Source organism: Herpailurus yagouaroundi, unplaced genomic scaffold (genome assembly GCF_014898765.1).
Source record: "Herpailurus yagouaroundi ecotype Mexico unplaced genomic scaffold, PumYag 140, whole genome shotgun sequence".
NCBI classification, from domain to species: domain Eukaryota; kingdom Metazoa; phylum Chordata; class Mammalia; order Carnivora; family Felidae; genus Herpailurus; species Herpailurus yagouaroundi.
Window position 1 is genome coordinate 70,368,798 of NW_024412395.1, and position 20,877 is coordinate 70,389,674.

Here is a 20,877-nt window from a genome sequence, read left to right on the forward strand (position 1 = left end):
ATATCCTTCAAGAAAGAAGGTGAAGAAACACTGAGAGGCTGTATCACCAGCAGACTTGCTTTAAAAGAATGGCTGAAAAACTATTCAGATAGAAAGGAAATGGCAATGAAAGGATTCTTGAAACATCATGAATGAAAAAAAGATCAGTGGAATTATACAGATTGCATGCTATAGAACATTCTTGAAGTGACAAAATTATAGTGATGGAGACTAGATCAGTGGTTGCAAGGGTTAGGGTCAGGAGAAGGTGTGATTATTATTTAAAAAATATTTTTTAGTGTTTATATATTTTTGAGAAAGAGAAAGAGGGAGAGAGAGACACACAGCACAACCGGGGGAGGGGCAGAGAGACAGGGAGACACAGAATCCGAAGCAGGCTCCAGGTTCTGAGCTGTCAGCACAAAGCCAGACATGGGGCTCAAACTCACGGAGTGCGAGATCATGACCTGAGCCGAAGTTGGATGCTTAACCAACTGAGCCACCCAGATGTCCCAGGAGAAGTGTATTAAAGTGTAACACAAAGAAGTTTCTTTCTGGTGATTGGGTGATAGAATAGTTTTGGATCCTGTTTGTGGTAATGGTTACGGAATCTATGCATGCAGTAAGATTTCAAATTTCACCATTCAAAACGAGTGTATGTAAAGAAAGACTGGTGAAATCCAAATAAAATCTGAATTTGATTGAACAGCATTGTACCAATATGAATTTCCTGGTTTTGGCATTTTATTATGGTTATAGAAAATATTATCATTGGGGCAAGATTGGGTACACAGAAACTCTCTTGTAATATTTTTACAATTTTTTTATCCTAAACAATTTCAAAATAAAATGTTATTAGGACCTATATCAATGGTTTTTAAAAATCTGATAATTGGGGCGCCTGGGTGGCTTGGTCGGTTAAGCGTCCGACTTCAGCTCAGGTCATGATCTCACGGTCCATGGGTTCGATCCCCGCGTCTGGCTCTGTGCTGACAGCTCAGAGCCTGGAGCCTGTTTCAGATTCTGTGTCTCCCTCTCTCTCTGCCCCTCCCCTGTTCATGCTCTGTCTCTCTCTGTCTCAAAAATAAACAAACGTTAAAAAAAAAATTAAAAAAAAATCTGATAATTGATAAAGGTAGGATAAGAACAGGTGAATGCAGGATTTGGAGAAAATCAGCTGAACTGGTATACGATAGATTTTGGTTGGTTCAGTGAGATCATTATTTGCCACACTCCCACTAATCTATACACACAAATGTACATGTGCATACTCGCAAACACACAAGCTCAGTTATACTCACCTAGATTTCAGCATTTCCTTATTATCCTTCTAGCATTCTCTTTCTAGCCATTTACCTTATTTTTCTGTGCTTAGCATTAGGAAAGATCTGTCAGGAGATCTGACCCATTTAATTCCTCTCTGTACCTACTTGTGCTTCAACTCCTAACACTTTCTGAAACCCTTATAGCTCTTGTTAGCATAAAATTCTAACCTCTATTTCTAACAATTATTTGCCAGCAGCCTACTTAACATTGCAATATTTACTGAGCCTTATTAGGTATGATGGGTATGATGAGAGGACACAGGCCTGACACAGAGGCCTGACTCAGCACTAAGTGGTGTGAAACAAAGGAGACACCCTAAAGCTGCCACATCTCACTGTCACATTTCTGGGACCCATATGTCCTCTGGATGGCAGGGGCTGGAGAAGAACTTCTCCATAAAAGTCTGCGGAAACCATTGCAGGTGAGTAGGAAGTTGGAGGAGAGGAAAAGAGTGGTGAGAAGGTAGCTTATTTAGGAGAACGTTATCCAGCTCAAATCCTTTGGTGATCAGGCTAGGACTGAAAAAGGATAAGAGAAGTCAAAATAATAGAAGGAACAGAAAATTTCTTATAGCTAAAGGCTCTATTCCCATCTTGTTCTGAGGCTAAAGGGAAAAGAGGGTCAAGAATGGTAGACTCAGTTCTGAGGCCACTGGGAGAGGGAACAGAGAGAGCTTAGTTGCTGTGGATAACTTTGTGGATCCAGTCTTTATAGCAGGAAACCTTGGTGTAGTAGCCAATATCACCTTTCAAAATACACCCTGCTGACCAAGATAGGATCCCATGGAGCTGATTTTGGCACAGGATTGGGACAGCATCTAATTCCTGTTAGAAAAAGGACAGATGGGTCAGACAGGATAGCCAAAACAAAGATGACCTAGTGCCAAGTCCCTGAGGGGCCCAGAATAGAAAGACTTAGGGGATAAGGACAGGGAGGAATGTCTGGTGGACATCTTGGGCCCACCCAACTACTTCTAGGCCATATCAGAGTTAGCCATAAAGAAATAAGAACACTCTGAGATGTTTCCACCCTAGCATCTAAGTTCATTCATTGTTAGAAGGACACAGTCCTTCCTGGATCCCATATACATTGATCTCTTCTTGAATGTAGAGACAGGAGATTGGAATGGTTGAGGGAAATATGTGGACCCCAAAACAGCCCCAAAACTCAAATGGGCAGAGAGAAAAGAGTTACCTTACATGAGTGTGTGTTCTCCAGAGATGATCCTGCACAGAACATGTTTTCTGTGATTTTAATAGGAATTTTTCTTACAAGGGACTCTTGGCAGTCATCATTAGAAAACCAAAAGACAGTCTGGTTTATCTGGATATCAGGTTCTGGGTCTGAGCACATGAGTGTGCACACACGCGCACACACAAACACAGAGGGAGAGAGACAGAAGAGGCTTTGTTTCTCTTTGATCCTTCACATATTCATCTTTCTTTCTTCTCCCCTTCCCTCCCTCTTTTCTGTTATTAATCTCTCCATCATTCAGTGAATCATCATTCAGAAAAAGCCAACATGAAAAGGAACCAGAGAGGAAGAAAAAATAATGAAATGAATAAACCAAGTCTGGTCCCAGTGTTGTAAAACTGCATGCCTTGGGCTTGTGTGTACATGCTTTTATTTGTGAATGCTTGTCTATAAGTTACTAATGAATGAGCCACACTCAGCATCACCAGTAGGATTACCTGCCAATCTCTTCCTCACCCAGACACCCTTTCACCCTCACCTGGGTGATGAAACAAGAACACTGGATTCCTTTAACAGCTACGTTACCAATTGGGGCCTCAATTTCCAAATGAATAAAACTAGAGGTTGAGATATTATAAGTTCTCAGGGCTCTTCCAGCTCTCATAATCTATAATAATAGTTATATGATAATCCTCTTTGTGTGGGTATGCAAGGAGCACTAAGGGTCTGTCTTGGGAGGGTTACTCACTGAAATTCCTCCATTCCCAGCCCCAGCCAGAGACAGTGCACTTTTCCCCTCTTCTGTCATTCGTGGTGTTGGGTAGAACCACCAGCTTGACCTGATCCTTGAGCTCTACAGGATGATTCAGCTTGATGAGCATGAGGTCATGCTCAGCAGAATCCCGGGTAAAATCTGGGTGTTGGACAATAAATGTGGGTCTTAAGTTCCCCATCTTGTTTTGAAAATTCTCTTTTGAAGCCGCAACGTTTATCTCAAGAAATCTGGAAAAGGCCATGAAGGATTAGTAGAAGAAGGAGATATTTTCCTATTGTTCAACTTGTATCTTTTCTACCCCAACTTGCTTTGTGACTTTGCATGAGTTCCTTCCATAACTTGGCAAGACCTCCATCTCCTTGTCTGGCAAATGAGCAATTGCTACTGCAGTTCTATAATTCTTTGATCTGTACCACATTGTATATAGGCTTTTTATCCCAATAGATTCATCCCCTAGTCCTCGGCTTCCCCAGATCCCTCAGTCTACATCATCCCACCCAAAAATCGAACTCATAACCACCTACATCTACTTCCTGCCTCCTTCCAATAACTTCTCAGGCTTGAGAGCCCCTGGGCAAGTCTCTTCAGGGCTGAGCCTCAGTACCCCTTTAACAATCTCACTGACTAAGGGGGACCACTTTTCCCTCTAGGACTCCATTACTCACGGTAAGAAGCAGTGGGCTGCAGTGAGAACCCACTGTTTGTGGATCAGGGTCCCCAAACAAGGCTCATATTCTGAGTTCAGGAAAACCAGAAAGGTTGGTGCAGTTTCTATGCTCATCTGGTTGAACTGCTGGGCTAATTTTACTTGTGTTGGTGTTGGTATTACAATTATTGTTGTTACCACTGTCAGATAAGGGAAAGGAGAGCAGAATTTTAGAGACAGGTGCAGACATTCCAGAGGATAGAAGTTTGGAATATTTTATGTGGAAGTGCTTTGAAATGGTCAATGTGTTACTGATATAGGAGGTGTTATTGGACCATTCAGGGTCCTTCTGCTAATTTTCCCTTAGGCTTTCCTCTGAATTTATATACTCCTTATTCACTCCTCTTCTCCTTCCTTCCTTCTTCTTGATACCTCTCTATTTTCTTCAAGCTTTCTTCCTAGCTATATAGCAAAATCACATTCTTTTGCCAAGACCCACCATCCTTTGTGTCAAGTCTTATTATCTCAGTCTGAATCTTCTCATGCACCCATGGAGCCAGAGGAAAATCAGTGGGCTCTAAATATCTCTGAGTGTTCTAGGAAACTTCTAATCACTGGGTTCCTAAATTCTTATCTAAGTAATGTACTCTCTACCCACCTTATCTAGACCCATTTCCTACACTTTCCTCCAATATGACCTTTTCAAAATTTAAGCCAAAATAGAAACCTGCACTCACCAGTCACTGTCAGAATGCTGAAGACTAGAAAGAGGCGGTTCATATCTGTGATCTCCATGCTCTCTTGCAGTAAGATCTGGGAAGGGAGTGAACTACAACAAACCTGGTCTCCTGGAAGCTTTGCAAAGGGAGAAATATCAAAGAGGTGTAGGGACATCCAAGGGAACAAAGTTTGCTCAACCAAGGTAGTATGCCACCAAAGGGAGGAAAGGTAGCCAGGCCAGATCCTATCTCTCTAGAGTGTCTGTCCTCCCATTGTAGCATGTGAAATTTCTCCAAGGTGAAATGCCTGACCACTGAGGGATGGCCTATAAACCAAGAGCTTTGCTATACTTTATTAGCAAGGAGAAATCTCAACTGGCCAGTTGTGTCTGCCTTATTCCACTGTCTCCCATAATACTTCAGCTCCCTGGTTCCCTTACATTTACTTACCTGTCCTTAGTGTGGCTGATCTTCACCTCTCTGTGTGACATTCACTAGCCCTCAACTTTCAAATAAACTCCCTCTTCTCTGAGCTACAGATCCCCCTCACCTAACAAGCTGAGTCTTCCCCCATGTCACATTGACTCTTGCCCTAATGTCACACTGGCTCCACCCCATGGCATCCTCTCATGTCACATTGTCCCCATACTATGTCATCCTCCCTCTAACCCCTAGATACCACTGGCCTCTCCCTGAAACTTTGCAGAGCCAAGTAGAGACAGGCAGGGCTCAATATGGAGTTCCCTTGGAATAGAGTCAAAGGGATACCAAAAAAGAATGTATCAGTTGGTTTTTGCTGCATAGAAATTTTCTTAAAACTTAGTGGCTTAAAATGGTAGTCAATTATTTGTTCACAATTCTGTGGGTTGCCAATTTGGGATGGGCTTAGCTGGGAAGTTCTCTCAGCAGGACTCATTGATGCGTCTGTGATCAGCTGGCCGTCAATGGTCCCACAAACATGTCTAGTGGTTGGCTGGCTGTCGGCTTTAGAGTGATGAGAGTAACAAGGCCATGTGCCTATCATCCAACAAGCTAGTCCAAGATCATCTATATGATAGCAGTTGCAAGGTTCCATAGATCAGAAAAATGGTAAACCCCAATGCTCAAATGTTCAAGCCTGTGCATTATCACATTTGCTAATGTCCCGCAGGCCAAATCAAGTTGCGTGGCCAACTCAGATTCACAGGGTAGAAAAGAGTCCACTGTTTGATGGGAAAATCTGTAAAATCGTATTACGAGGGCACAGATAGAAGAAGGGGATTAGTTTTTGGCCATTTTTTCTTGCCATTTTATTGTGTAAATTTTCAAACATAGAAAAAATTTAAAAGCACTGTACCATGAAGACTGCATGCCCACCACCTATTTTCTTCAGCTAACACTTTACTATATTTGTGTTATTACATAGCTATCCATCTATAGTTATGGCTTTTGTTACCATCTACCACATACAGTCAACCAGCTCATCACCTGCAATCTGGCTTCATCTCCCACCTCTCTGACAGCAACTCCTTTTCTCACAGCTGCTTCCCTCACCATGTAAGTCCTGAGTTGCTGTAATAGCTTTTAAACTGGACTTCCTTAACAAGCTCTCTCTTTCTCTATCCAGTTTGCCAGATTGATTTTTTTTTCATTTGTTGTACTCTTGCTTAAAAGCTTGCTGTGGTTCCTAGTGCCCATTATTTCATGTCTAAACTCCTTTGCTTTGCTGCCAAGGCCCTCAGTAATCTGGTATTAATCCATGACTGTAGGAATATGACATAATGGGCAGAGTCAGAGTTCCTTGGCAATCTCAAAAGTAGCCTGTGTCCTTGAGAGATCTGTTGGTAAATTTCTTATCTCTCTCTGACCAACTTTAAAATTGGCTGTAATCAATGGATTTTAGGCCTTTTAGCTTGGCCCCACCTGAACATCTCCCATCAGCACCCCATAAAAATCAGTTTCTGCTCTGACCTGGATATCTTCTTCTCCTTGGCTCTTGGTCAAAATCCCTGGACTTTCATTCTTCTATGGTCTCTGTGTCCCTACTGGTGAGCAAGGACTGGCTCCTCCCCCTGGCATTTTGTCAAACAGTGGCCTTGTTTTGAATATATTCTTCTGATTGGCTATTAGTCCTTCTATCCTTGCTGGGTTCATACAAGAAAGGATTCCCATCCATCCTCTGATATGACTATACCCCTCACTACACTGAAGAGTAGACTTTACTCCCTATCTGTGCTAATTCCTGTCTGGTACCCACTGAGCTCCACTTATTCAGACTAGGTTTTAAGAGGCCCTCAGATTCCAGTTTGTGTCCACTGTCCCTCTCACCAAAGTGTTCCCTGGTACATTATTTTTCTCTCTTATGTACTATAGACTTTTCACTCTGGGCCAGGTAGTTTCTTCAGTGTTATTTTTAATTTTTTTTTTAAATTTAATGTTTATTTACTTTTGAGAAAGAGAGAGAGATTGGGGGGGGGGGGTGGGCAGAGAGAGAGGGAAACACAGAATCCGAAGCAGGCTCCAGGCTCTGAACTGTCAGCACAGAGCCTGACATGGGGCTCGAACTCACAAGGTGCAAGATCGTGACCTGAGCCAGTCAGACACTCAACCAACTGAGCCACCCAGGTGCCCCTCTTTGGTATTCTTCACATTGATCATTTTCCTACATGCTTCCTTTCATTCTTTGGCTCACTGTACAGACACATTTGGGGGCTTCTACCCAACCCCACCTCTTGTTAGGGAGTCTGCTCCTGCCCACAACCCTTGGTAAGTGACTCAAGCTTGGATATCAAAGGGTCAGAATCTGGAGACACCTCAGAGACACCTCCTGGATCAATGTAGCTCTACTTCAGTGCCCAAACCCAGTTCTGCCTAACCTGAGTCTGACCTTTCCACATTCATAGCTCATCCCATCCTCACATGCTTCTGGATGGTCTCAGACTTAAGAAGTTCCATTTACCTGGACATACACTTTCTTGGGATGAATGAGTGAATACCACCTATCTTCTGACTTACAACTCCCAATAGGCTTCCACACTGACCTGACCTAAAGATAATCTAAGCTCCCTGGCTTGCCTCGGGTCACTTCCTTGAGTGTTAATGGGAAAAGCATTTCCAGATTATGGTCTTTGATCCCAAGGATCAGGTACTTGACACCATTGGCATGAGATTAAATCTTTTTTCTTTTAAAAGTTAATATAATGACATACAATAAATTGCACATATTTAAAATGTACAATTTGGTCATTCCTGAAAGATTTCTTAAGCCCTTCTGTGATTCCTCCTCTTTCCCTCCAACCCACCACACTATCACCAGGCAACCACTAATCTCTTTGTTACTATAGATTAATTTATATTTTCTAGAATATTGGATAAATAGAATCATTACAGCACAGTCTTTTTTGATCTGGCTACTTTCACTCAGCGTAATTAGTTTGGATTCATACATGTTGTTGTGTGACTCTAGAGTTCATTTATTTTCACTGCTGAGTAGTATTCCATTGTATTGATATACCAAAATTTGTTTACCTGTTGATGGATATTTGGGTTGTTTGCAGTTTTGCATTATACAATTAAAGCATCTGTGAACACATAATATATGTGGGTCTTTATGTAAGCATATATGTGCATATGTGTCTTTATGTAAACAAATGCTTCCTCTTCTCTTGGGTAAATAAATAGAGGCAAAATAGATGGATCATATATAGTAAGTGTACATTTAACTTTTAAAGAAACCGCCAAATTGTTTTTCAATATTTTACATTCTCACCAGAGGTGAAAGAGTTCCAGTTACTCTTTATCTTCACCAGTACTTGGTATGTTCAGTCTTTTTTTGAAAAAAATTTAATTGAGATATAATTGATATATAACATTGTATTAATTTTAAGTGTACAGTGTGTTCAGTCTTTTTAAGTTCAGCTATTCTCCTGTGAAATAGTGTTTCATTTCCTTATGACTAATGATTTTGAACATATTTTCATGTGCTTATTTGTCATCCATATATCCTCTTTGATAAAGTGTCTGTTCAAATCTTTTGCCCATTTTAAAATTGGATTGTTTCATTCCTTATAATTGAGATGTGAAAGGTTTTTAATATATTCTGGATAGGAGTCCTGCAATACTTCCAACAGCTGGAAGAATGAACTCCTGTAGATCTATCTACATGCTTCTTCTTTAGACCTGCTTGTTCCCAATTTTTGAATCTTTCTTCCAAACCCCTGACTAAGCAGATACACTATTCATCACATGAGTCTTATATTTTAGACTACTTTTCTTTCCATATAATATAGATGACCAGGTGTACCACTAAAGCTCTTCCAATTACTGCTACCTTCTAGGGCCATCTTTGAATGAGGATTATAATACAGTGGCTCATTTCTTGCTTCACCATATACCAAGCTGATCTATCTGTATATCAAAACAGGTTTTTTTCTTTTCCATGAAGTGATCATAGGGACTTGCCTGTCCTCCTTTCTACCGTTCCCCATCTCCCAAAAAAAACCACATGAGTGTAACCTGAGAGAGAGGCAATGGTGCCATAGAGGTGAATGAACCAGAAGTCTAAGCCACCTACATATGCAGCTAACTTGACCTCTGGCCCTGCTCATGACTAACCCTAAATGTACAATTTTCATCTCACTATGGACTTCTATTGGGCTCACATGACCTTATGACTTAGTGGATCTGACAGAACACACCTTGTAATGAACAGTTCTGGCTGCATAGCCACTGTATGTCCCAAGATCAGGTGTTCTGTCTATACCAGGGCCTAGTAGCACATCAGGAACCATACTTTTAATGATGTCTGCTATAGATGGTATAACATTGTTCCAGAACTCTAAAGTATACATAGTGATTCTCTTACTAGGGCTTGCTGTAAATTCTATAAAATGTCTTTTCCCATCACAGATACCTCTTACAGCATAGATCTGCCAGGAAGTATAGCTTAAAGTCTCTCATGAAGTTATAAGGCAAGATGCTGTCCAGGGCTGCAGTCATCTGAAGGCTTGACTGGGGCTGGAGGATCTGCTTCTGACATGGCTCATTCACATGGCTTTTGACAGAAAGCCTAGATCCTTTCCACATGAATCTCTCTGAAAGGGATGCTTCAGTGTCCTTATCGTATGGTACCTGACCTCCTTCACAGTAAGTGATCCAAGAGAGAACAAGGAATAAAGCTGTAATGTCTTAGAAGACACATACTATCACATCTGCAATATTTTATTTGTTAGACTTAAGTCACTAATGCCAGCCCAAACTCAAGGGAACAGGTATTAAGCTCTCTTGAAGGAAGAAATATCAAAGAATTTGTGGGCATATTTAAAACCACCACACATGGTACCTTCAGTATAGTGGATCATAGTGATATGCAGAATGCCCAGGCAGTCCAGGTTCCTTGGGTTATATTATCACAGAGGGTGAAAGATTTAACCCTTGTCAGGAGTGTAAATGTCTCTGTCATTCATATATTTCTGTTCCCATTCCTCGATAGCAATAGAAATGAATGTATTTGCTAATCAATGCAAGGTACCAGAGGCTGGAACCTCTGTTCCAGCAGAGATTACATCTGGCATGGCAACTGCAATCAGGGCAACTATATGGCTGACTTTATTATTCCTTAGGATCAGACATTTTTTAAGGGCCAGACTGGTGAATTAAATGGGGATAAATGAGGGCCAGTATTCTTTAGGTCTTAAACGGTAGCATAAAACTCTGCCATTCCTTCAGGACATGATATTGTTTTTAGTTACTATCATGTGAAGGTGCAAATCAGTTTCAGATATTTCACTTTGTCTTCCCCACTAATACAACTTTTATCCCACAGTGCAAGAAATCATGGGGTGCCTGGCTGGCTCAGTCAGTTAAATGTCTGACTTTGGCTCAGGTCATTATCTCATGGTTCATGAGTTCGAGCCCCACACTGGGTTCTGTGCTAGCAGCTCAAATCCTGGAGGTTGCTTCCAATTCTGTCTCCCTCTCTCTCTGCCCCTCCCCTGCTCATGCTTTGTCCCTCAAAAATAAACATTAAAAAATTTTTTTAAAGGAAAAAAAAAGAATAAACATTAAAAAAAGGAAAGGAAATCAATGTGGAGGTTCTGCCAGTTACCAAGTATTCTATTCCAATTATACACTGGAGAACCAGAGAAATTATTCTTTCTTACTTTAGTTTTCTCCATAGCATTTATCACCATCCACTAATAGTACTTTATTAAGTATAACTTAATATACTTAATTCATTATACTTAATATACTTATTCATCTTATTTATTATCTGTCTCCCCAATGAATCTAATTTCCATAAGGACAGGCATTTTTTTCTTTGTTAAAAAACTGATTTATTTCCAATGCCCACAAAGTGCCTAACACATCACAAAAACATAGTTCTAGCATATAGCAGGCATTCAGTAGATATTTGTTAAATGAAAGATTATATAGTGCCTCTCAACATAAGTTCATTACTGTTATTGTTATAATTGCCCTAAGATTGATTTTTCCATCTCTCCCAGCAAGTATGAATTCAAGTGTGGAATGTTCACTCTGGAGCAAATTAGGGAAAGGTTTCTATAAGTGGATCAGAGATGACTGATGGCACTAAATGTCCCACAGAACAATGTATGCACTGGTGGTGGACTGAGAGGTGGAAGGCAGCCCGTGAGGGACACCACTCCAGGGTTCTCAGTACTTTCACTCTCTCTCTCCTCTCCTAATGTGAACTGAAGTACATATATTTAATCTCTCACATTTTCCAGTGGTAATTGTTGGTGTTTTTGGCCTCTTAAAATGGCATTTCTTGTTTTTAAAGCATTGAATCATAAAATATTTAAATATTTTCAGGCTTTCTCTTGAAAATTTGGAAGATATGGCTATTGACATATTTACTGGTGCTTAGCAGTGTACCTTCATATTAAATGGGCATGTGCTTTCCTATTTCATCACAGTCTTCACCACTCTTCGTTGCCTTTTTCACTTGAAGGCTAAGTGAAAGTTGTCATTCACCAATGTATGAAAGAAGTGAAGAAAAAGTGATGGAGCTTTTATATCCAAGTCCATATAAAAATTTGGAAAAATAAAATGTAGACAGAGAAATACACATTTCAAGAAAAATGGGGAGAGAGTTTTTAGGAGGTAAGAGAGAACAGAGACTATTCCTAAGCATTTAATATGTAACATGCAGGGGTGCCTGGGTGGCTCAGTCGGTTAGACGTCTGATTCTTGATTTTGGCTCAGAGTATGCTCCCATGGTTTGTGAGATTGAGCTCTACATCAGGCTCTACGAATGGCAGCTCGGAGCTTGCTTGGGATTCTCTCTCTCTCTCTCTCTCTCTCTCTCTTTCTCTCTCTGCTCCTCCTCCACTCATGCCCTCTCTCTCTCTCAGAATAAATAAACATTTAAAAAATATATACTATGCAAACAAAGTAAGACTAGGTACATGAGTGCAATTCAAGATAAAAGGACCATGAATTTGCAACCTTTATTCTAATCCAATAAAGAGGAATAAATAATATATTCTACCTACTGTATAATTTGCAAGGTACTGATTTCTTTTCTTAAAAATCTGTAATTCACATTATTATGCCTGGAAATTTTAGTATTTTTATCATATTGACATTTTACCCCCAAGATACATACTGTGCCATTCCAACCCCCCAAATTTTCCCTTTAGGAATGAAAATACAGAAAGATTATTGCTAATTCATATGCTTCATCACTGTTGCTTTCTTGTTTACTTAAAGGTTTTGTAATTCTAGCTGAAGAAATATTTATTTAAATTCTTAACTAAGGACCCTCATTCTTTTCAATTTCAATTTGGGGAAAAGTAATTTACTCTAACTGTTGCTTTCAGTTGATGGTTTTCAGATCCAATAACAGTAAAAGTAAAATTGCATATTGTAATTCTGAATTCTGGGGTGTCTTTAGCTAGCAAATATACATGATGACTAAAAAGAGTAACAACATCATCTGGATGTTTTTTAAAAGGTCAAAAACAAATCCATCACAATCCCAGCATTAAGCTCAGTTTAAATGGTAGTTAGGGTATTGGCAGATAGTTGTCAAACTCTCTTAAGGAAATAAGAGTGTTCTTATATTTATCTCAGTATGTCTTTCTCAGTCCACCACCTTTCTGATCTTCATTGAAGCAAGTTATAAAAATAAGGCAGTTATTGAGCCCAATATTCACTGATAGCCAAGCAGGAAGCTTCTGGATGTGAACCAGACTGGGGATGACTCATTGAAAGCCAAATGTTTGTATGGAAAGCTTCTCCTGAAATCGCACAAAAGCAAATATTTATAAACATGCTAAAAAAGCATTTTGGAACTCTTGGGAGAAAGGGTTAAAATACTGCCACCCATTCCTAATGACACCATTTTGATAAAACGTTACATCGTGCTGACCCAGGCACTAAGTCTTTCGGAAACAAGTTTGCTATAATTGGTAGGGCTGTCCTGACTCACAGTATTTCTTATTTTGAAATATGATTCTATTTTGATAACCTCACCAATCTGTATTTTGAATGCATCAAAAATTCATGTGCTACTTGTGAAAGTTTTAAGTTTCCTATAGATATGCCTCAATTGCAATCTACATAGAATTCATAAGAAAAGAGTGGTTACAAATGGAAATTTGTTTCTTGCTGAGCAAACTTTGACCTCAAATGGTATAAGCATATATTGAAATTCTGTACCTTAACGTTGTTTGTTGTTTTAAAAAACAAGCAAATAAGAAATCGTTGTTTTTATTCTGACAGATATTTTTGGCACACATCAGGTTCCTGCTTAGATTTATCAGGCCTTCCCTTGCGACCCTAGAGCCCATGACTGAGACTGATTTTGGGCCTATGGGAAGTCAGCTCCTGTTAGAGGCTACCTCTGAAGATGATATGATGGTAGCAGTGGAAGTTTGGTGCTTTTTCTATCTGGTGCAGACAGGAAGTAGTCAGGCCAAGAGGCTAGCCCCTCCTGCTAAACCATGTGCAGGGGCCATGCTAATCTCCATAGTGTTCCAATTTTAGTATATGTGCTGCTGAAGTGAGCACTTGTTGGCATAATTTAAAAAGGACATTGAGCCACACAGGCATCAATGATTGAACTCATCTTTGAAATAAACAGTGGTACTCTTGAAGAATTTTGTCTTATATCCAAAAAACCAATGAGAAGTAGTTAGAACAGTGGTTATAAAGAGATGTGAATACAGAGGCTAGTATCAAGGAGAGATAATACCATCTTTGATCTCCATATTTAGGGCTGGTATTATCTTTTTCTCTAAGAAAACATCCTAACCAGATTAGTGTATGGGGACTGTGGTTATAGATATAGCCCTGCTACCTTTAGCCAAGATCATGAGAAAATGGGTTCTCTAGATAAATGAATTTCCTAGATTTCTGGGGTTTCCCCCATTAAGTACCAAAATGTAAAAAAAAAAAAAAATTTAACTATAGAAAATGGAAGGACATCTGTGAAGTATGATTGAAGGGGTAGGGGCAGTTAAACGAAAAGTTTTTACTTCTCTCTTTATGCTCTTTTATAAAGAATGAAGTTTTAAATAAAATGAATACATACTACTTTGTTATTTTTAAAAATTCACTTGAAGGGCACCTGGGTGGGGTGGCTCATTCGGTTAAGCACCCGACATTGGCTCAGGTCATGATCTCACTGTTTGTGGGTTCAAGCACCACATTGGGTTCTGCACTGACAGCTCAGAGCCTGGAGCCTGCTTTGGATTCTGTCTCCCTCTCTCTCTACCCCTCCCCCACTTGTGCTCTCTCTGTCTCAAAAATAAATAAATAAACTTAAAAAAAATAAATTAAATAATAATAAAAATTTACTTGAAACTTTTTCTTTATTTTTTTCTTTTCTTCCTTCCTTTTTTTTTTTTTTTTTTTTTTTTTTTTTTTTTTTTTTTTAGAGAGAGAGAGAGAGAAGAGAAGGAAGAAGAGGGGCAGAGGGAGAAAGAGAATCCCAAGCAGGCTAGCGTGGAGCCCTATGTGGGGCTTAATCTCAAGACTGTGAGATCATGACCTGAGCAGAAATCAAGTCAACCAAATGACTTGCCACTCAGGCACCCCTGAAACTATTTCTACATAAATAAATGGGTTACATATTTCTAACCTCTCAAACAGAGCCAAACTGAGTTTTCTACTGAAGATTCATTATCAGAATTATAAAACTCAATTCTCTATACTATAAAGCAATGATACCCTCAGGTAGTCCTGGAATGTACTGAATGGTTCATTCCTACACTGAATGTCCTCAGACTTTTAATTTATTTCTCACAAATTTCTTGCTGTCTGCTTTGAGCTTGTCAGCTGTCATTTCAGACTGACAGAATTCCACCTATCTTTAGCAGCCTCTCTTTCAAATTTGTTGTTTAAATTTGATGCTCCTAATTGGCTGACTGGTTGGTAAGTCACATAAACAAACTTGTTAATAATCTATGTAAAATTAAATTAAATGGGTATAGAGCATATGTCCACGGGTCACTCCTATGAGCAATGTACCCCCCCCCCAAAAAAAAAAAGCTTTAGTGCATTTACTTGGAGATTTCAGTCTTATCCTTTCTATCTGGATCCCAGCTGTGATTCAGATACTAGATGGCACTGGATAAAAGATATATATGAGTGAAATGATGCTCTGCTGTCATTTAATGAAATGAAGTACATCCTTTCTTCCTTCCCTCATGAAAGTGCTCAATAGTCCAGGTAGATGCATGTGATATTAAACTGGAGCTATTCTCATTCTTCAGGCTAACCGAAATGATAGCCATGGACTTGTTGCCAGTTCTAGAATAATATTTTAAATTAGAAATAATTGCCAGCATTTGGATAAGAATTAATTTATAGTAAATGTTACCAAATGTGATAAATGTATATTTGGTCTTTGTGGTTCTTGACATAGAGCTTCTACTCTTAGAATTTCCTGAAACAGGTGCCAGGAGCACCCCTCTTAAGAATACCCTTTCAATCACACCTGAGTTGTATATGCTAATGAGATGACTCTGGTGGGCCCCTATGTGGCTTTAGTATGTGGGCTTGCCAGAGGAGCCAACCTTGTTAGTGAGCTAGAACTTTCAGCCCCACCCTGCTGACCTCCAGGGAGGGGAGAGAAGCTGGAGATAGACTTAGTCACAACCATGCCTATGTAGGGCAATCTCCATCAAAACCACGACATGATGAGATTCAGAGAGCTTCGTGGCAGATAAACATATCAAGGTATTGGGAGGGTGATATGCCCAGAGATGGCATGGAAGCTCTTTGCCCTCCCAATCCCACCTTGTATCTTGCCCAACGTATCTCTTCCTTTTGGCTGTTCCTGAATTGTATCCTTTGTAATAAACCAGCAATAGCAAGTAAACTGCTTCTGACATTTGTGGGCCATTCTAACAAAATTAATGGAACCTTAGAAAGGGGTCATGGGAACACCTAATTTATAGCCTATCCCTCAGAAATATGGTTGGCCTGGGATGTGTGATTGGTGTCTAAAGTAGGGCAGTCTTGTGGGAATGAGCTCTTAACCTGTTGGGTCTGTGCTAACTCTGGTAGTTAGTGTCAGAATTGCATTGTAGGACACACCGTTGGTGTTTGGAGAGTTGGAAAATTGGTTGGTGTTAGGAAAAAACCCACAGATTTGATGTCAAAACTGTTGGGAGTAAAAAACTGCTCACCAGGCTTTTATGATCTCAAATGCTTGAATATGTATCAGGTTTGCCAAATCCATATTAAAAAAAAAACATACATGTAGGCTCTCATCTACTCGGTAGATCAGACAAGACTTAACTGACTCACAGATACAGGGAAATAGATCAAACAAGTAGCATGTGTTTGAAAGGAACATTTTAGTTAGACAGGGAGTGGGGATTTTTTGACAATTGTTCTAAATGTGAGTCAGAGTGTAGGTTTGCGTGGGTGAGTGTGTGGGTGGATACATCTGTGGGTGTCAGAAAGAGACAACCAGAGATAGATGGCTATAGTTCTGTAGCTAGTAAAATGACTATAATAGTAAAGTAAATTTAAAGATATAGCACTGCATGGAGCCCTTTAAAATAGTTTTAGACAGTCAACAGAAGGCTTATTTAAAATACCAATTGCTTCCCACAAAGAGTTTAAATTACCCCTCCTTACACAATACCAGGCAATTTTCATTTACCACTTACTTGCAATTTGGTAATTTATCACAAATGAAATCTTATGCTCCTGGTAGCCAAAACTTTTTAAAAATGGGAAAATTGAAATAAATTGGCTGAATTTCTTATTTAGAAAATGACCTTCAGCTGTTCATAGACTAAGGCATGGCAGCAAATAACTTGCAAAGGAAAAAGGAGCTAAAATGGGTAACAGGATAACAAGAATTTTATCTATAGCTATAACGAGATGATTTCTGATGTACTTACCTACATGTAGTAATTGGGCAATACAAAAGTATAAAAAGATACGGAACTGGTGTTATAATTGGTTTCCTGTTTTTTTCTGGGAGAGTAATGATGCCAGTGAAGCGGAGTCTGTGCACAGAGACTCCATTTAACAAGAAATTCAGATGCTGTTTTTGGCAATTCTATTATTGCATCGCTGGACCCTGTTAAGTGTGAACTTACGGGCCAGTCCAGAGCCCACAAAGCTCTTTGGAATATCACTTGAAACAGAAGCAAATAATCCCAGAAATGAAAGAGATAATAGGTAAATATGCACCGTTTAGGTACAGTCATTCAATAGGCAACTCACATATTTGAGCCTCCATGAGGTGCCCCCTCACTGTGTTTGCTTCTCAAATTCCAATCCTGCATCTGCCCTCAAGGAATTCAGGCTTTGAATTAAACAGTTAAAGAAGCTGATAAGCATTGTTTGTGTTAGGTGCTCTTGAATACAGGTCAGTGGAGGAAACAATTACGCATTCTTCATTCACTAACAGTGATTATTTTTCTTTTCAAAATAGAAATACATTTTTCTAATTATAAAAATAGTGCAAGTTCATTATAAAAAATTCAGATACAATAGAGAAGTATCATTCATTGATTTAAGGAAAATTCATTTAAAGCTATTAGATACTAAAGGAGCAAAGCGTCAGTGCTTCATTTTATATCTCTCTTTGTAAACTAATTTCTCCACTGCTTGCCATACATCACTTTTCATTATTAACGGGTGGAAAATAGGTGATACATGTACTTGCCTAGCAGGGCAAGAAATCCCACTCATTCTTTGTCATTACTGTCTTTATGTCTCTACACCATCATCGGTTCTCACATAGAGTAAGTGTAATTTAAATTTATTTCATAAGTTACTTGGGGCTCAAAAAATCAAAACAACTACATCTACCTCTTGTTTGTGTTGGTAAGATCACTCTTGCACTCACAAGAAGGGAACTCTTAACATCTCTCTATTCTAAAGTCCTATTCTTTACCTCATGTTTTCCCTCACAGCTAGGAAATCAAATCTCAGGTAATCAGTCTCAGGATGATGAACGGTGGCTTTGAGCTGCTGCTGTGGAGGGTGCAAGATACAGAGAATTGTATGAGCCTTGTATTTTTAGGACAAGATAGGTTTATGTTGCAGTTATCCAATTAATCTGAAATCCCAGTGTTTTTTTTTAATAAACTGTATTTATTTTTGAGAGATAGAGAGCCAGCGAGCAAGCATGAGCAGGGGAGGGGCAAAGAGAGAGGAGAGAGAATCCCAAGCAGGCTCTGCACTGTTAGCACAGAGACCAATGCAGAGCTGGATCCCACAGACTGCAAGATCATGACGTGCGCTGAAATCAAGAGTAGGATGCTTAACTGACTGAGCCACCCAGGCACCTCTGAAATCTTGTTTAACACAAGAAAGGTTTAATTCTTGCTTATGCCACATATGCATTACTGATGGGGAGGCAGTCTCACTTACAGTTGAGGATGATGGAGGCTCTGCCATCTTGTGGCTGCACAAGCTTGTTGGTCACTGCAGCAGAGAAACAGAGACAAGAGGATCTCAGGTACTTTTTTCACTACTTCCAACCAGAAGGAATATCTGGGGCTTCTTCTCACACTTCATTGGCCACATGGTCTTCCTAACTTCATAGGAGCTAGGAATTTGGGGAACAAATGGAATGATTAGTTAAAACTGTCTCCCTCGGGGCGCCTGGGTGGCTCAGTCGGTTGAGTGTCCGACTTCGGCTCAGGTCATGATCTTGCAGTTTGTGAGTTCGAGCCCCGCGTCGGGCTCTGTGATGCCAGCTCAGAACCTGGAGCCTGCTTCAGATTCTGTGTCTCCTCCTCTCTCTGCCCCTCCCATGCTCATTCTCTGTCTCTGTCTCTCAATAATAAATAAACGTTAAGAAAAAAAAAAAAAACTGTCTCCCTCAAACCTAAGTGTACATTTTTGACCACAGGCTGACAACATCCAAAATCAAGTAAGTGATATTAAGTTATTTACTTATGTCAATGTTCTACTCCTTTGGCATGAATATATGAATGTGAGATGTATGTACAGAAAAATACACCTTCCACATAAACACAGTTTTCTCTATATAATTACTGTATACATAATAGCTTATTATTTTCCACAATAGATATTCAAAACAGAGGATGATGTTGTGAAAGAGAAAATAATACCAAGCCCTCTTTTTTTTTTTTTTTTTTAATGTTTATTTACTTTTGAGAGAGAGAGAGAGAGAGACAGAGTGTGAGTTGGGGAGGTGCAGAGAGAGAAGGAGACACAGAATCTGAAGCAGGCTCCAGGCTCTGAGCTGTCAGCACAGAGCCCAACGCAGGGCTTCAACTCACAGACCGCAAGATCATGACCTAAGCCAAAGTTGGACGCTTAACCAACTGAACCACCCAGGGGTTCCTAAGGCCTCATTTTTTTTTTTTAACACTAATTCCGATGTGGGTTGACTAAAAGCAGCAACATGCCTGGATTTGTCAGAGTAGACTAATTTCTGTAACAATTAGTTAACCTCTGGTCTTCAGAATTCTGGGTAATTTTTTCTTTTGTTTATCTGAATTTTACAGTTTTTCTATAATCTCGGTGGTTAAGAAAACAAATTAACTGCATATGTTACAATTTAGTATGGGGATTTGACAAATGGTCTTCCATGAAGTGATTTAAGGACCTGGGCTCCTTCTTTCTGGGATGTTTCCATCTTCCAAAGTTTCAGAGGCCTCTGCATCAAGCAGACAAAAAAAGAGAACTGAGGAGAGGATCAGGGGCCAGGCTTCACAACATATGAGCATTCCCACCCACATTCTGCTAGACGGAAGTCATGATCATGCTTAGCCTCAAGGGACCCTGGGAAATGTAGTCTGGCTGTGTGCATAGGAAGAAAAGAAATCAGTTTGGTGAGTGTCTACTACAATGTCCCTAACATGACCTAAATAAATAAATAAGAGGAAGAAAAACTAAGGAATCTGATTAGAGTTAGAGGTGTCTGGGAAAAAAGAACATTATTTCTCCTGCCTTGTCCTTATTTCCTTCATTTATAGTTACACGTTTCTTTTCCACAAGTCTTCATTTTATTTTCTTTTGAAAACAGTTTTTTAAGACTTTTAATATTCTGTTTTGTTGACAGTGTATAGAAATGAACATGATGACACTCGGTTGGAATGTAGACTGATAATAATCTTACTGTAGGGAAATTTATCTAAATGAATCAAAAACCTTAAAAAGAGTATAGTTAACAATTCTTCTAGAATTTTATCCTCGGGAAGTAAACAGTTCATATAAACAGATGCACGTACAAGTATGTTTTCGCATAGTACTGCAAATAATGGTGAAACACTTTTACGACATGTGTCCAGCAATTGAAGGTAAATTAATAATGCTACTTCTAATAAAATATCATGTGCCCATGAATGAGGTTATAAATGTCTATATAGTGATATCGAAGAATGTTCCTTATATATTCTGTAAAAAATTATCAGTTTACAAATTTCTATGTCTGGAATATTACCATTTTTATTTTTTAAAAAATGATTATATATACACACAATATATATCTAATCAAATCAAAATGGAAATATTCTAGCCAAAGGTTTATAAACTGATATTTTATATATATATATAATTTTTTTGCTTATCTATGTTTCTCTGTTTTTAAATTTTTTTAAATGTTTATTTAATTATTTTGAGAGAGAGAGAGCAAGCAAGCCAGGGAGGGTCAGAGAGAGAGGGAGAGAGAATCCCAAGCAGGCTCCATGCTGTCAGCACAGAGCTGGATGTGGGGCTCGATCTCACAAACCATGAGATCATGACCTGAGCCAAAATCAAGAGTCGGACGCTTAACTGACTGAGCCACC

At 39.4% G+C, this 20,877-nt stretch overlaps 1 protein-coding gene across 3 annotated transcripts in view; it reads right to left on the reverse strand.

The window, feature by feature from the left end:
* Positions 1 to 1,872: 1,872 nt before the first annotated feature.
* The window catches only part of LOC121030837 (serine protease 58-like), a 133,136-nt gene continuing 114,131 nt past the window's right edge, over positions 1,873 to 20,877 (reverse strand). For all 3 annotated transcript variants that reach the window (XM_040475680.1, XM_040475679.1, XM_040475681.1), the window contains 6 exons: positions 18,628 to 18,665; positions 18,488 to 18,541; positions 3,940 to 4,120; positions 3,248 to 3,501; positions 2,500 to 2,648; positions 1,873 to 2,129 (listed from right to left, as the gene is read on the reverse strand). In XM_040475680.1, the coding sequence (XP_040331614.1) occupies positions 1,980 to 2,129; positions 2,500 to 2,648; positions 3,248 to 3,501; positions 3,940 to 4,120; positions 18,488 to 18,541; positions 18,628 to 18,665 (826 nt within the window). In that variant the 3' untranslated portion in view covers positions 1,873 to 1,979. The remainder of the gene's footprint in view (positions 2,130 to 2,499; positions 2,649 to 3,247; positions 3,502 to 3,939; positions 4,121 to 18,487; positions 18,542 to 18,627; positions 18,666 to 20,877) is intronic.